Here is a 14,987-nt window from a genome sequence, read left to right on the forward strand (position 1 = left end):
TGGATAGATGCTATGGCCCATTAGCAGGAGAGAGCACAGAAACTGAAATGCTAGTTTGGTTAATGAATTTTGACTTGTCTATTTCATGGAAATCATTAGCTTTTTTTTGGGACAGAAAAATGCATTTTGATAGTGCCAATGATAATAATAATAATACATTATTATTATTAATTATGAAAACAAAAAAGCAACTAACAAGAATAGGTTATCTCGACTTTAAAAAAATAAAAAGCAAATGTTGAACAGAAGTGTGAAACATTTAGGTAAAATAATGGACACTAATGCGGCCACTTGTTCCACAAAACAAGGCTAAAATGAGAAATAATCTAGACCTAGGCTACGCCAGACATAGGCTATTGTAAAAATTTATTGAACTTGGTTTAAGCGAAAATTTAACATTATCACACGCTACAGTTGTAAATTCGGGTTATTTCAATTGCCTAATTTTCGGTTCCAAGAAAAAAAAAATATATATATATATATATATATATATAAATATATATATATATAGGCCTACAGAATAGTGGAAGTGTGAACATATAAGTGTGAACAACACAACACTTGACAGCGTCAAAAATGTCGGGAAACTTTTTTTTTAATTAGCCTATTCATATTTAGAATAGAAAACAAACTATTGTGCTGGCTTTATTTATTAATTTAATGCACCACAATTTATAATAGGCTAATTATTTTATCGTTGAACAGCAAGGACAATAACAACAGATAATGTGGCCAATGATGTCGTGACACATGTTTTTTCCTCAGAGATGTCGCGTTTGATATGGATATTTTACTTCTAAACACTTTTTTGTTCGGCACAGTTATAAATAGGGATAGACACATAGCTTACATGTGAATAATTTATGTGCATATAAATATCCAAAAGGGGAAAAGTGGTTCTGTTTGGTTAATTAAAAAAGAATAGCTGGGTTTCGTGGCATTCCTGTGATTATTAGATCAGCATGACCTGATGTGACGAAACTGAGGAATTAGGACAGTCCATTCAGGCAGTTTATCCGCTCTAATGACCTCACTTTTGAACTTACGAAAAGAGATACAAATGAGACATCCTCTGACATTTTCATGTGAAGCTAAATTTTCTAATAAACTCGTTCCCAAGCAGTGTGTGCTAGCTATTATTGGTAAGTTGCAGTGTGATAATATAGAATAAAGAGAGAATTAGCTCAGCCTCGAGTTCACAACTTGAGATATCTCTACATTTTATGAACATTTAATTACGGTATATACTAAAACTGAATTACAAATTGCTGATAATCATCAAATCCTAAGTGGATTCGACTAATTGAAATGCTCTTAAAGAATATTTGCAACATTTTAAATAAAGACGAAAAAAAATCAAACATTTTTAGATATTACTTTAATATTTGCTTATGTTCTTTTGTTTTCAGGCGGCATTAAACGTTGATTTAATCGATGTCAAAATTTATCCTGCCATCGTACATGTCTTCAGTTACAGCCCATTCCAAAACATCTTATTTAGGTACATCTTATTACGACAAGACTTAAAAAAACGTTTTCAGTATATATCAGGTAATATTACTATGGCCAGAATCCACGTTATTTTGTCTGTGTAAATTTAAATTAATATAAATAACAATATCATTGTTAAAGGTAACATTTACTATACATCTGTGCAACAGCGTGACAACACATTTTACTCCTACTCACATGGTACTTTACAATATGTACATAAAGTCCGAATCATATTTGTGCAAGATTTTCCGGTCTCATATTCTGTATATCAGCTGTCAGAATCCACGTCACTTTTGCCCTCCTCGACTTTCTCTGTGGTTGTTTTCGTGGATTTGTTCCATTTCTGTGAGTTTTCTGATTCCTCTGACGACGACCTTTTCTGTCTTCTCCATTTTGCTCGTCTGTTTTTGAACCAAACCTAAGCGAAGAAAAAGGTTAAAATGCTTAATTTCAAGGATATGAGCAAACAAAAATATACAAATGTCATATCAAAGGTCGAGCTGGTTTTTGTTTGACTTTTAGGTCGTCGAGAAATCTGTCAGTTGGCTAATTTTCTGTTGAGGATCGTCTCACGCAGCTCAAATTGTACTTTTGCTCCCGGCACTGTGACCTAATCATCAGATGTTTTAAATATCTACGTTATAGACAACATACTAAACGATTTTGTAATATGTACAAATATAAAATAAAGTGACAGATAATGAATAATGACAGATAAGTGCTAAGACTGATTTGGTGGAAGGCGAATTGTTGCTATTGTTACCTCCAAGCGAACACTTCTGTTAAGCGGATTCTCACTAAGGTTAAAATGTTGCTAACTTTTGTTGCTAAAAAGTTATTCGTGTGTGTATGTATGTAGGCTATTTATTTATATTTAGACCTATAATTGTCACAATTTCTGTAATGTGTACTATAAGTCCAAGTCCAATTTTTAAAGAAAGAAATGCGTCAATTAAATTTTTAGTGGATTTATTTAATTAAAAAAAAAAAAAAAAGTGTATTTGTCTTCCTAAAATACCATTTGTATTAACTGCGTGGCCTTCCATAAATAATTTTACCAAAAATGGAACGCTGTACAATGTCCACACTAAACGTGTTAGGCCGTTCTAAATAATTAACATAGTAATGGCAATAGCACCGTGAAATTATAGGCGGCTTCAAAAAAATTATAGGTCAAGTAGGCCTACAAGTAGTGCATTGGTATTAGGAATTTAAAGCCATCTTTTCGTAAATATAAAATAACATGAACTCTGTCATTTAAAGTGTAAACGATAAATTGATTTCACTCACCTCTACTTTCTCTTCGCGTAGGTGCACCTTTCGTGCCAATTGTTCTCGTGTGCCAACATCAGGGTATTTGGTTTCTTGGAAAAGGTTCTCCAGTGCCTCCAGTTGTTCATCGGTGAAAATGGTTCGGTGCCGTCTCTTGCGCCGACAGTGTAACTGGTTGAGTAGCTGTAGTTCGGTTCTGGACAAGGTGCCCACGTTCATGTACGACATCATCTGATGTGGGACTGGAGAAATAAGTACTGAACCGGTGCTGTCGTAGCCTGAAAATCAAATTAATGTATCTGAGTACACGGCATAAATATATTTCATACGCAATGGACTTATATCAAACGTTTTAAAAAGTTGTTCAAAGAGTCCTCTTCTTATCAAGAACCATTTTGAGATGCTATTTAGTTTTTTTTTATTTTTATTTTTTTTTTTTTGGAGACTAAATGTTACATTATAGGTTCCTCAAATAATTATGCTGGTTTGGTTATTTTCTAATAAACCAAATAAATAACTTTTCTAAAACTAAAAATTGCATTAGACCGCAAAACCTTTTTTTTTTTTTTTTTTTTGGTTGTAACTGGAAGTTTTATTTTTAAGATGTCATCCCAAAAATAAAGAGGACAGAAATTCACCATGCAGTTTATTATTAGAATACTGAATCATTCGCTGCAATAAACAGTATTTTCAAATGGACATATACGCAGCGTACAAGCAAAGAAATAAAAGTAACATACCTGTTGGAATACACGGGCACTGTTGCGAGCCGAGAGTTGGTATTGCGCCACAGCAAGCTGGTCCAGTCGGCCCTTGGACATGAAGTTGTCCATAGTAGTAGTTGTTGTAGCCTAATCTGGTTCCATTCACCGACTGTAAGTTAGGAGCGGGAGGTCCGGTGTGTGTATACAGTCCATTAAAATCGCCAGCTGCTGTGTACAAGGATTCCGTCAAGTTGGAGAACACAACCGGAGCATTCCGATGGAGCAGAACCGAGTCCTTGCAGCTGGGTCTCCCTGCCAAGATGCTGTCGATACTAAACATCCCAGCGGGCATCACAAGCGAAAAGATGTTTGAGACTTTGTGCCAACAGTACTTAAATATTCTCGTAGTCCTTTTAAAAATCACAGGTTTTCCTCATAATCGCGAAAAAAGGCGAATTCTCAGAGTTTTTTCCCTTTGAAAAGAGTGGCCGAGCGCAACAGATTCAGTGAGTCGTTTGTGGCTGAGCTGAACCTCCTGCTCCGTTTTATACCCCGCTGACGTCATTGAAGGATTTGTGAATGACTTCTCCAATAAGAGATTGGCTGGGCTTAAGGTTAGCACACAATGGCGTGAAAACCACCGATCTGTGTATTGAGAATTAATTTGATTAAGTTATTTGCTGACTTTTGAAACAAATAATTTAGTTCCAGCCTGCATTTTTTAAAGAGCTGCCCGCATGAGTCAATCAGATTAAATCTGTCAACAAAGACACTTATAATTTGGTTATAAATTGAAGTATATTTTTATTTCCTCTTTTTAAAAGCCAATAGTGTTTTTTAACGTAAAGCAACGTGCAGCTGTAAAGTATTTTATGCGTAAAATGCGTCTGTGTGGATGAGAGGAAAAAGGACTTCATCGCATCTCCAAACTCAGTTTCTGAGTTTAAGCAGGTGAGCTTCGTTTTTATTTTGATTTTTGTAAAATATTATTATATTATAACAACTCGTCCTCAAATCACCAGGCACTTTTATCAAACAAACAATTATTTTTCAATCTCTAAAACCTGGGGGTGTTGTAACACGGAGTCAGTTAAACCAATTTGTAACCGATTAGAAATTATCAACGGGAGTGAAATCATATGTCTACCACCCTCTGGGTGACAGAACTAGTCGTACGTCTCTGTGTGAAAATATAAATGATATGCAGGAGAAAACAATTTTAAGATAAGAATTTGTCTAGTTTATAATATTGTCCAGTCGTGACTAGTTGTCTAGTTTATAATTTAATTTGCGCTGGTGTTATAAGGTGTTAAATAATAGGTAGGCTATCATCTGAATAAGCAGGTTCTGATATATAAAATTCACCCAAGCTTTTTATCTATGTACAACTATAAAAACATCATGCTTGAGCGGAGCGTGTAACATTTCCCAATGTATTTATTGGACTCACAAATATATACAAGATTGCACAAAATAGTACAGTGTATAAGCTATATTTATTGACAACTGTAAGAATGCTAAACACACTGTCGACACTCTAGTCAAGCACTTTATTTCAATTGCTGTTTCCCATTTTTTTAAATGTAAATGTTTAAAATGTACAATTTAAAGTGTAGATTTCATTGTCTCGATAAAATGCACAAAATGTTAAATGTCAGTGTTTGTTATTATATATATTTGTATTTAAAATAAATTATAGAAACGGTTTCTGAACTACATCTGTTTGTAGCAGATAAATATAACGGTATTATATCAAAGTTTGAGACACGTAATTCAAAACCACTGAGTTACAGACATCGAAACAAAATATTCCTGCACTCCCTGATGTCTCGTCTATATATTTTTCTATTTATTTCTCTTTCAAATGAGGCACTAAATAAGATGGTGCAAACCCCCTGAACTGATGTCCACAGATTCCGCTGCATTATCAAGGACTATATCTTAAATTGCTTAATAGTGCATGTTATTTGCAGAACGGTCGGTCTGACACGACTGTCGCGCTCTGTCCGCGGGAGATAATGCTGAGCAGATTAGCGTGTTTACTCCATCACGAGCGGATTCCCGGTAGGGAGGAAATCGCGCGTGTTAACTTACAACACCTCCAATAAGCACGAGCTCAATGAACATATGACCCTCGCTGTGATAAGATAACGACCATTAGCGACCCTATTCTCCAGCTCTAAAACATACTTATTGCAATTACATTCCTTGATCAACTGAAATTTGCATGAAGGAAGATGCTGCTTGGTGACATTGCCTATTCAATTTATCACCAATATCGCGCATTTGTAATGTTTGAATGTTTATTGGAAAACCAGAGGATATCCAAGCAGTGAAGCCGTGGCATGGCACGGCTGATTATTTCTAAACTATGAATAACACAGTCATATTGTGTGTACTCACTTCACCCACCGTGTGTAAAAAATCGATTTAGATTTATGGAATTGCTACCTCCAGTCATGATAAACTATAAGCATATAATGATTGACCAGAACAAAACGTATGTGCATTATATCAAAATCTGTTATACTCACTCATGAACCTGCCAGAGACTTTCAGACCGGTGTTTCTCAATCAGGGGCCCTGGACCCACTAGGGGGCCTCAGCAAACTTTTAATGGCACTTATTTTTTATTTCATTTTTTAGTATTACAACAGGCCTATTAAAAGTTAAATGATTCGTTATATGTAACGTTTTTATGTAAACGTATTCTAAACACTAAAAATGACTAAATGGAACATACAAACATATTTCTAATTTAGACTAGTCAGTTATCTCTTTTTAAATTTAATTTTTTTAAATCGCGGGAATCTATCGACACTCCTAATTTGTGTAGGCTAAGTAAAATTAGTTTTAAAACAAACAGCTTTGTCACAGCTAGAAGAATGAGGAAAAACTAGACTTGGGATATTTTAATGGCAGTCAAAAAGGTTGAGAACCACCGTATGAAACTCGCTATATAAACGTAAGAGATGCGAATGAAACAATAAAGGGCTATTAAAATCTCGGCCTAACAATGGTCAAAAGTTTTCACAGGAATAAATGCGTAAAGGCAGGGCCATTAACGCGTGGAAGTTCGCCTTATTAGAGCGGCGATTACTTTTCAATAGGTGCCTTTTGTTTTATTAATTGCATGTTTATCGCATGATTAAAACGGGAACAAGGTGCTTAAAACTGAAACTATGCGGAAATTATTTTAACTGTGCATTGTTAGAAATTGACTTACAAAAGGTGTATATGTATGATGTTTAACTCTACAGTAAACATGCATGTGTGTACAGTCATAAAGGTCAGTTTTTTAAAATTGAGATTTATTCTTCAACTAAAAAAGCTGAATAAATAAGCTTTCCATTGATGTAAGGTTTGTTAGGTTAGGAGAATATTTGGTCGAGATGCAACTATTTGAAAATCTGGACTCTGAGGGTGCAAAAAAAATATATCAAAATATTGACAAAACCGCCTTTTAAGTTGTCCAAATGAAGTTCTTAGCTATGCATATTATTAATCAAAAATAAAGTTTTTATATATTTACGGTAGAAAATGTACAAAATATCTTCATGGAACATGAATTATCATAAAAGAAAACCCATACAATGTATTTTGGCTATTGCTACAAATATACCCCTGCTACTTAAGACTGGTTTTGTGGTCCAGGGTCACATATAAAATGTGTGTTTGTATTTGTGAACAGTTTTTTTTTTTTTTTTTAATACTAAAAATGCATTACACCATTTAACTTCCAGCATAATTTTGACACTGATTGGCCCTTAGCCCTTAGATATGTAAACACTTTAGCCTATTATGACTGAATGAAAGGATACTTGCATTTTCGGCTCTGCTCTCTAGGCACTCTGTAATTCAAAGAAGGCACCTAGCATTATTATTTCCTCTTTTTGTACATGTATCTCAACTTTCAAGAGGCACTGAAAGGAGGTAGTAAAAAGGATTGAAAAAATGAGATGGCCATTTGAAATTAAAAGCCGCGAAAGAGGTGTGAAGCCACCACTTACATGCTGAATAGCTGACATCAATCACGGGGAGTAAATGGTGGCTCTGTAGACAGGCCTAGACAGGGCTCTTCAATAGAGGGTCCGCACACGGGCATCTTCACGGCACAACATATATTTCAGGACCTTGATCTCTAAAATCTATCGTAATGCAGCAAATCAAAGGGGACTTTGTAATATAACCACATTTTAACTAGCATAAACAAACCTCAGAGTGAGACAGGCTGTCAGAACCTCCAGATCGCCTCGAGCACAATTTTCCATTTCGTTTTTTACATGTCATCATGTCTCAGAGAGAAAATATCTGTGGATGAATGAATGTCAAGATAGACAGATAGATAGATATACGTGGACCTCCACAAAACACCCGAGCGTGTGTGTGTATGCGTGTTGAATTTGGAGTGCTAGACAGAGGCAGAGCCACAAACAGTGCCAGACAGCCATGCGTATGTGTGTGTGTGTTTATTTCCTGTGTATTTCAGCAGGGACACAGAGGGAAAAGCACTGGCACTGGATTAAAAGGGGGTCTTTGCATTTAATCTTTCATTCCATACTGGTGCCGGCAAGAAATCCATATTTATTGTTCATGTCATGGCTGTCATATGGCGGGTGCCTGTTTTACAGTATGTCTTTTGTAGGACCCCCTGAGCTGAGTTCTACAGTGCTGAAACACAGGCATCCACGAGCGCAACAGTTCAACAGCCGCCTTGAGCCTCTGACAGTTGACCAGAGCCATATACAGCGACTTAGAAACATAAAGCTTGTCACAAAGATCAGAAAACACTTTTTATCATTCACTCTAAAACGTTCGGAACGTTTACTAATGCTTATGATAGTTTTTTTTTTAATTAAATGTGAATATTTTGTGACTGAAACAAGTGTTTAGTGACATGTCTGAAACCCGCTCACTATTTGTAATTATTTCAACTAGATTTTTGATATTTCTGAAACAATATATCAGTGCATTTAAAAAGGTCTTGTTTTTATCTGATTTTTGTAATACTTTAAACAAACAATATGGTGCTAAAAATCATTCTTGATGCTAAAAATGAAAAAGCATCTTCATTTTAATCAATGAAACATTTATATATATATATATATATATACACACACATACACACATAAAATATTTTGAAGTTTTTAAAATATTGTCAATGCCCATATTGACTGTTCTCTGTTCATTTCTTGCATTTGACAAAATTTCCAGAAGAATTTATGCCGAGAAGCTGTCATTGTGCATAAAAGAACCTCTCTCAATATGCGTCCTTATTAATCATTATTTCTAGTGTGAAACTATCAGCCAGTCTCGGTAATTACTGATTAAAAGCAGCTGGTGCTCTGGCTGTACGGCTCCGAGACAGGAGCGTATGCAGCGGCCTGTTATCTAACCGAGCGTTAAGATGAGAATCAGGGACACATTTACACATCTTAGAATCAAACGTCCCCTCTCTGCGCTTTCTCTCCTGTCAGAGAGCCATTGTGAAGAGCTACTTTGCCCATGCAGGAATCACAAGAATTTCAAATGGGTGCTGAAGGACGTGACAGAATCATAATGGAACCTAGAATCAATCCATCAAAACATCAGACCAGCGAGTGACACAAATGAATTGAATGCAGCATATTAGTACGTTAACTCAGGCTTCTTAATGTCCCGTGACACTTTAATTTCTTTTAATTTTTCCTGACTCAAAGACACGTTAAAGCCTCTAAGTGGTATTTACTCCTGCGCTATAGGTTGGTACTTGCAGTTTGAGTCGAGACTTGCTTTTGCAGGTTTGGCTGGTTATACAAAATATGACTTTTCTTAGGTGTTGGTGACATTAACATGATTCTATATGGCTGGACAATACCATGGACAGCAACAAAAGGCGTCTCTGAAATGCTTACCATTAGAGGGCACAGGTGTGCAAAGAACAGTGCAACCAGATGCTTATCTTTTCTTCTGTGAATGCATAATTTCAAGTACAGCATAGGTTAAGTCAGCCGTGTTTTCATGCTATGTGAACACAAGGAGGATAGATGACTGACAGCCAACATATTGGAATAAATGCATAGTCCGTGCAAATTAAGGCTTCTTTTATAAAAACAAATTAGTTAGCATGCATGGTGTGTCTACCTCCGGATGATGAGGGAAAAGAAGTCAGTAAAACAGAACCATATTGTGTGGATCTGGGAGGTATTACGGGAGAGCACCTGGACCGACGACGGCAACTTAGAGTAGAAACTCAATCTCGGAGCTTTGCCTCAGCCTGCTACTGGTGGTGGTCTCCATTAATCCATTACAGGTGCCAAAGACCCTGCCCTGGCTGATACTACCAGAGGAGATTTGTTTGTCATTCCTCTCTTTTGTCCCTCCTAAGTTTTAATGCTTCTCTGTAAATAGGTTTACATATCCAAATGACTCCTCCAAATCCTCTTTGATATGTGTATTCTCAGGAAAACATTGTCTGCGTGTATAGTGCGCTTAATAAAACGTCTCTTCTTTCAGAAACGTATTGAATTGAATCATCTAAATATATCTCAACAGCCTTGTAAAATGTTAAGATAACGACAGTCATTTGTGAGGCTATAGTGAATTACGATACCTTGCACAAGAGTGGCTCTGTTTCGTTTGGCTTTGGACGTGCGGGGCGAATTACACAGTGCTGCCATTGTGATTTACAAATAAGTGAACGTGCCAGCTAATAATCTTTAATATCCACCGATGACAGAATGGAATTAGCCGCATATTTTCTCCCAAACATTCAATTTTCTTCCTCCTCGTTGTGTAAGATAGGCCCTAATCCCGTCTTTGTGCGGTGGGGTATTAAACCTATTGAGGCATCAGTGTATTGGCCTCTGGACCCGGGGGCGCAAAGCGCGCGCTCGCCGGGGCTCAACGCGCCTTTTGTTAGCGCGGGAGACGCATAGTGCAGAGCGCGGGTTATTCGGGAGCCTGAGAATCAAATACAGTATTACAGTTAAGCTATGTAATAATTACCCTCATTAGCCGTAACTGGAGCGCGCAGCGGACGGATTTACTAATAAAGCTTCACTAATGCTATGTAGGCTCAGGAAATATATCATAAACATAATTCAATAATCATTGGAAATACATATTAATGCGGCCCTCCGACCTTCAAACTGTCAGCGTTTTGCCCTGGAGGAGCGTTGTTGAATTTATTTCCCCCTTCCTCGCTGCGGTCATTTCCCACATTTCCATTCAATGAACTGAATGTTTATCCTCCGCGCAGCTTCGGGGTAAGTTTCAGTGCCTCAGTAGCTACAAATAAAAAGTTTTGTTGCTCTGTCCGTTTGTTCAAAAGGTCGTCAGATTCGCCCAGTCACTGACATGGATATTTAAACCGGTCATTATTCAATTGCACCGTGCGGGTTAAAAATACAGGCTAATGTCGGGAACCTTTAGACAACCCCGGTGCAACATATTGCATTAGGGTTGCTTCAGAATGTTGTTATTGGCTCTGTGGTGATTTTGATTTTATCGTGAGCTGATTCAATCAGAACAATGTGTATTTGAGTTTTGTTGTGGTGCAGCAATGCTTAAAGCGCTGTTTGAGCCGATGCGGTCAGGGCATCTCATATAGCTTTCCTTTTCAATCCAGAGAGCAGCAAACAAGAGGAAATTTGATTGAAAGTTGAATCTGACATTTTCATACTAATTGTGTTGTTTAGCGGTTATCTAAAATACTTATACTACAAAAACATGGAATGAAACAGAATGTATCTGTCATCAGCTATTACCAAAATATTTGCACTTTTTACTTTAGTTTTTCATCTAAAATTATATTATTTTTATTATATATGTATAGAGAAACTATCCACCCTTTCTTAAATGAAAAGTAAGCCAATGGGTGAGACTTTCGGTTCATTATTCGCTATAGTGAAATAACTTGAAGAATAACAATGTGCTGTAAACAAAAAACTGTTTGCAAATCAGTGTGTTCAGAATTAAGATAATACATTAAAATAACACGGTAAGACATACCAATTTGCAAAATCAAGCAGCTGTTTTATACAGCTAAAAATAGGTGGACACGGATGAGACCGGAAGCCAGACCCATAAACTTTACAAATGGCCAAGCCTGTTCTTACAGAAGAAAAGGTGGAGATATATCATTAAGATGAGTAGGCTAAACCAGTACAGAAGGCATTGTGTTTCTGTAATGTACACTGTAAAAAGAAACATCACAAGCAGCTTTTAATAACATATATAGAATGTGCACAGTGTCAATCACACAAACACTAAACACCATCTTGGTAACACACACAAAACTGAAATAATGCAATAAACATTATCTTAACAACATTAGATGTAACATGCAACCCTATTGCTCACAACTGATAAGAAAAAAATGGTATACTACTGTAAAATTACCAATACGGTTTTTCACGGTATATAGTAGAGGAACCTACCAATGAATAGGTTTTTACTGTAAGATTTTTACAGTCTTTTACTGTTAAAATCACATTCATTTTCCTGAACTAATTCTTCTCTAAGCCCCACCTTAAAAAAAGTTAGGGCCAATCCTACATTAGCAATTGCTGCCATCTGCAATGTTGCCACACAGGCTTCTACCCTGTGTACACCCTGTGTTTTGATAGTTATTATAAACAGGAATTATCCAAAAATACAATAAAACGACATTAATAGCGACCTGATGTACACAAATATGTGACCCTGGACCACAAAACCAGTCATAATGTAATTTTTTTTTTTAAATTGAGACTATACATCACCTGAAAGCTGAATAAATAAGCTTTCCATTGATGTATGGTTTGTTAGGAAAATCTAAATATTGAGAAAATCGTTCTTAGCAATGCATATTACTAATCAAATATTAAGTTTCGAAAGATCTACGGTAGGATATTTACAAAATATCTTCATGGAACATGTTCTTTATTTAATTTCCTAATGACTTTTGGCATAAAAGAAAAATATAATAATAATAATAATAATAATAATAATTTTGACCCATACAATGTATTTTTGGATATTGCTACAAATATACCCTAGCGACTTAAGACTGGTGTTGTGGTCCAGGGTCACAAATGATAAAAGCAGTCTATCTGTTCCCAAAGAGTATGCGCTGGATAACACTGTGTCATATATATTGGTCTTCGTATACAAAAAACGTTTGGTCCAATGCAAATTAATTATACTAACCTTATGTTAATATCGTCCTGTCATTTTCCCTACATACTCTAAAGTCACTGAATTTCATATCCACCTTTTTATTTACGTAAGAGTGTAACTGAAATTTTATGGGTCTGGCTGCTGGTCTCATCTGCGTCCAGCTATTTTTAGCTGTACAAAACAGCTCGATATTGCAAATCAGTGTGCCTTACCATTTTATTTTAATGTATTATCTTAATTATGAAAACACTGGATTGTAGTGCAAACAGTTTTACGTTTACTGCATGTTATTTCCTTATAGTGGCTAATGAAGCAGAAGTCTCACCCATAGGCTTACTTCTACGCTGATGAAAACGGTGGATAACTAAAGAAATTAAAACAAACAGCAAGTGCTTTACAACATAATTATTAAATTACCATTTTAATCATAATAATATTTTACCATGAATTACAATGCTGTTCATGTAAATGTCTAAGTCATATAGGAAGCTCTTTAAAGCTTGTCTGAGTTAAAAACAATAACTAAGGGGGTGGAGCAAGTCAACTGACTTTTTTTGAGCTATTTGTATCAGTATACTTGCTACACAGCGTTACAGTTTTGCACCTGCACAGTATGCAGGGTTCAGAACCCTCACCCAGTGCAGTGAAAAGGGGATCAGGAAGGAATTTGTGTAGCGAATTGAGACGTACCTTGCCAAAGGGAGAATGGACATTGGCAGCCTTGAGCACAATGGTGGAGTTGAGATTTGAACTCCATTTGGTTTAATTTCCTCTCAAGTGAAAGGCAAGGAAGATTAATGAAATATCCCCAAATCCATCCTGTTTTATGTCTATTAAATCAACGGTGAAATGCAACCACTAGGCCTGTTTGTGGATGGAGAATTTGGATAGTGTTTCTCCAACCAGCTAAAGAGACCTCGTGCACTTTTGCGGCAATGAATGATGCTAGCTGAAAAAATTCAATCGTTCCTGAAGTCAGCATCTCGGATTGCACGCCATCCTTCAGAGACGAAACGAACTGCAGTTATTGAATTTAGTATGAGTTACTGTCACGATATGAAATAATCAGTTATTCCATGGATAACCTCAGGCTTTGCCTGCTATTAATTTTCCGTATTATATCAGATTTTATTATTTTTTTCTCCAGTCTTATCAGCTTCATTCTTCGATTAATTCTCACGTGTCAAGTGGATAGGACTTGAACAAGTAAAACCAAAAACACTCCAGAAGCACATTCAGAAATCTCTTGCAGTGGGTGGGCGAGTCCTCAGATTCAGCTCGGTTGGAGAGAACAATACTTTTATGGTGATCTTCAGACTCACTGTCCTTCGGTTTACACAATAGACTGCGGTTCTGAATGAAACCCAGCTGACCCCACTAATCTGCAGCTTTTCTAGTCGTCCTTACAATGGAGTGATCTGGAAGACAAACATATTTAACTGTTAAGCAAAATCGGCCTCTTTAGTTTTCTTTTCAGAGCTCAGCCATTAGCGTGCAGACGTACTCGCTTCGCCGTACTGTCTGTCAGCGTCGGTTTAAGTGCTCGCATAGGCGAGTCACCAGCGAACCCTCACCTGTAAGTCACGCTTTCATACGCAGACCGTGTCCTGCACGAGCACGGCCTGTTCTACAAAAGTGTTTTCAATCTATAAACAGAGACCATTGCTTTTTAAAGCATGTCTTTTAAGACACCATAAATCTTTCCTTCTCACCGGCCGTTCCAAAAGCCTTTCTCTGGAGTGACAGTCAGCATACTCGAGTTTGACGATGATTGTTTTCAGTGCCCCCCCCTCCTCATCGCCCCCCTCCTCCCTCCAGCTCTGCACTCTATCATTTGGAACAATAATAAACAACCACCGACGCGGGCAAAAAAGCCTCCTGAAATCTATTACGGAGAATAGTGTGGTTATGCGGAGAGCGGAGGGGAATGTTTTTCCCCCCGTGCAAACATCACTGTAATTTCCAATGCCAAACTGATTCGGGCCAGGCTTACCATGCTCTTATCTGATCCTTACGGGTGGTCCCCCTCGACCCCTCCTTTTATTCCAGTTGCACAGATCTGGAAATCTTCTTCACACCACACTTGGGTTGTGGATCTCCCCTGCCAAAGAGCCACTGGAATCATTTCAAGGGAAAAAAGGGGAACACAAGTGGTTAGATTGGGGGATTAAGATCACTTACAATATGGACCGGTTTTTAACGTGCCCTTTGCAGTAATGTTCTCCCTTTCATTTGGCTGCTGAGTCGCTCGCTGAGGCAAATTTCTTGGTTTTAGAGCAGCAATCAGCCGTTCTTCAAATCCTGGACCACTGAAGGCCCACCACGGAGATGTTGTCCTCAATTATAAAGGGGTGAACTTGTTCTTGGAGTTCAAGA

General features: G+C 37.1%; 1 protein-coding gene across 1 annotated transcript; it reads right to left on the reverse strand.

The window, feature by feature from the left end:
* Positions 1-644: 644 nt before the first annotated feature.
* Positions 645-3,972, reverse strand: gsc (goosecoid). Its single transcript, XM_051133509.1, has 3 exons — positions 3,507-3,972; positions 2,785-3,044; positions 645-1,912 (listed from the first exon to the last, which is right to left on the reverse strand). Exons 1-3 carry the CDS (start codon positions 3,820-3,822, stop codon positions 1,763-1,765), a joined length of 726 nt encoding a protein of 241 aa, XP_050989466.1. The 5' UTR covers positions 3,823-3,972; the 3' UTR covers positions 645-1,762.
* Between the last annotated feature and the right edge of the window lie 11,015 nt (positions 3,973-14,987).

Source organism: Labeo rohita, chromosome 17, assembly GCF_022985175.1.
Source record: "Labeo rohita strain BAU-BD-2019 chromosome 17, IGBB_LRoh.1.0, whole genome shotgun sequence".
Taxonomy (NCBI): Eukaryota; Metazoa; Chordata; class Actinopteri; order Cypriniformes; family Cyprinidae; genus Labeo; species Labeo rohita.

Excerpts from the sequence above, each read along its gene's own strand:
- gsc (XM_051133509.1), bottom strand. The coding sequence starts at position 3,822 with ATGCCCGCTGGGATGTTTAGTATCGACAGCATCTTGGCAGGGAGACCC. Across the intron at positions 3,045-3,506 it reads GTGCCCGTGTATTCCAACAG|GCTACGACAGCACCGGTTCA; the intron begins GTATGTTACTTT and ends TTTGATTTTCAG. Across the intron at positions 1,913-2,784 it reads TACGCGAAGAGAAAGTAGAG|GTTTGGTTCAAAAACAGACG; the intron begins GTGAGTGAAATC and ends TTCTTCGCTTAG.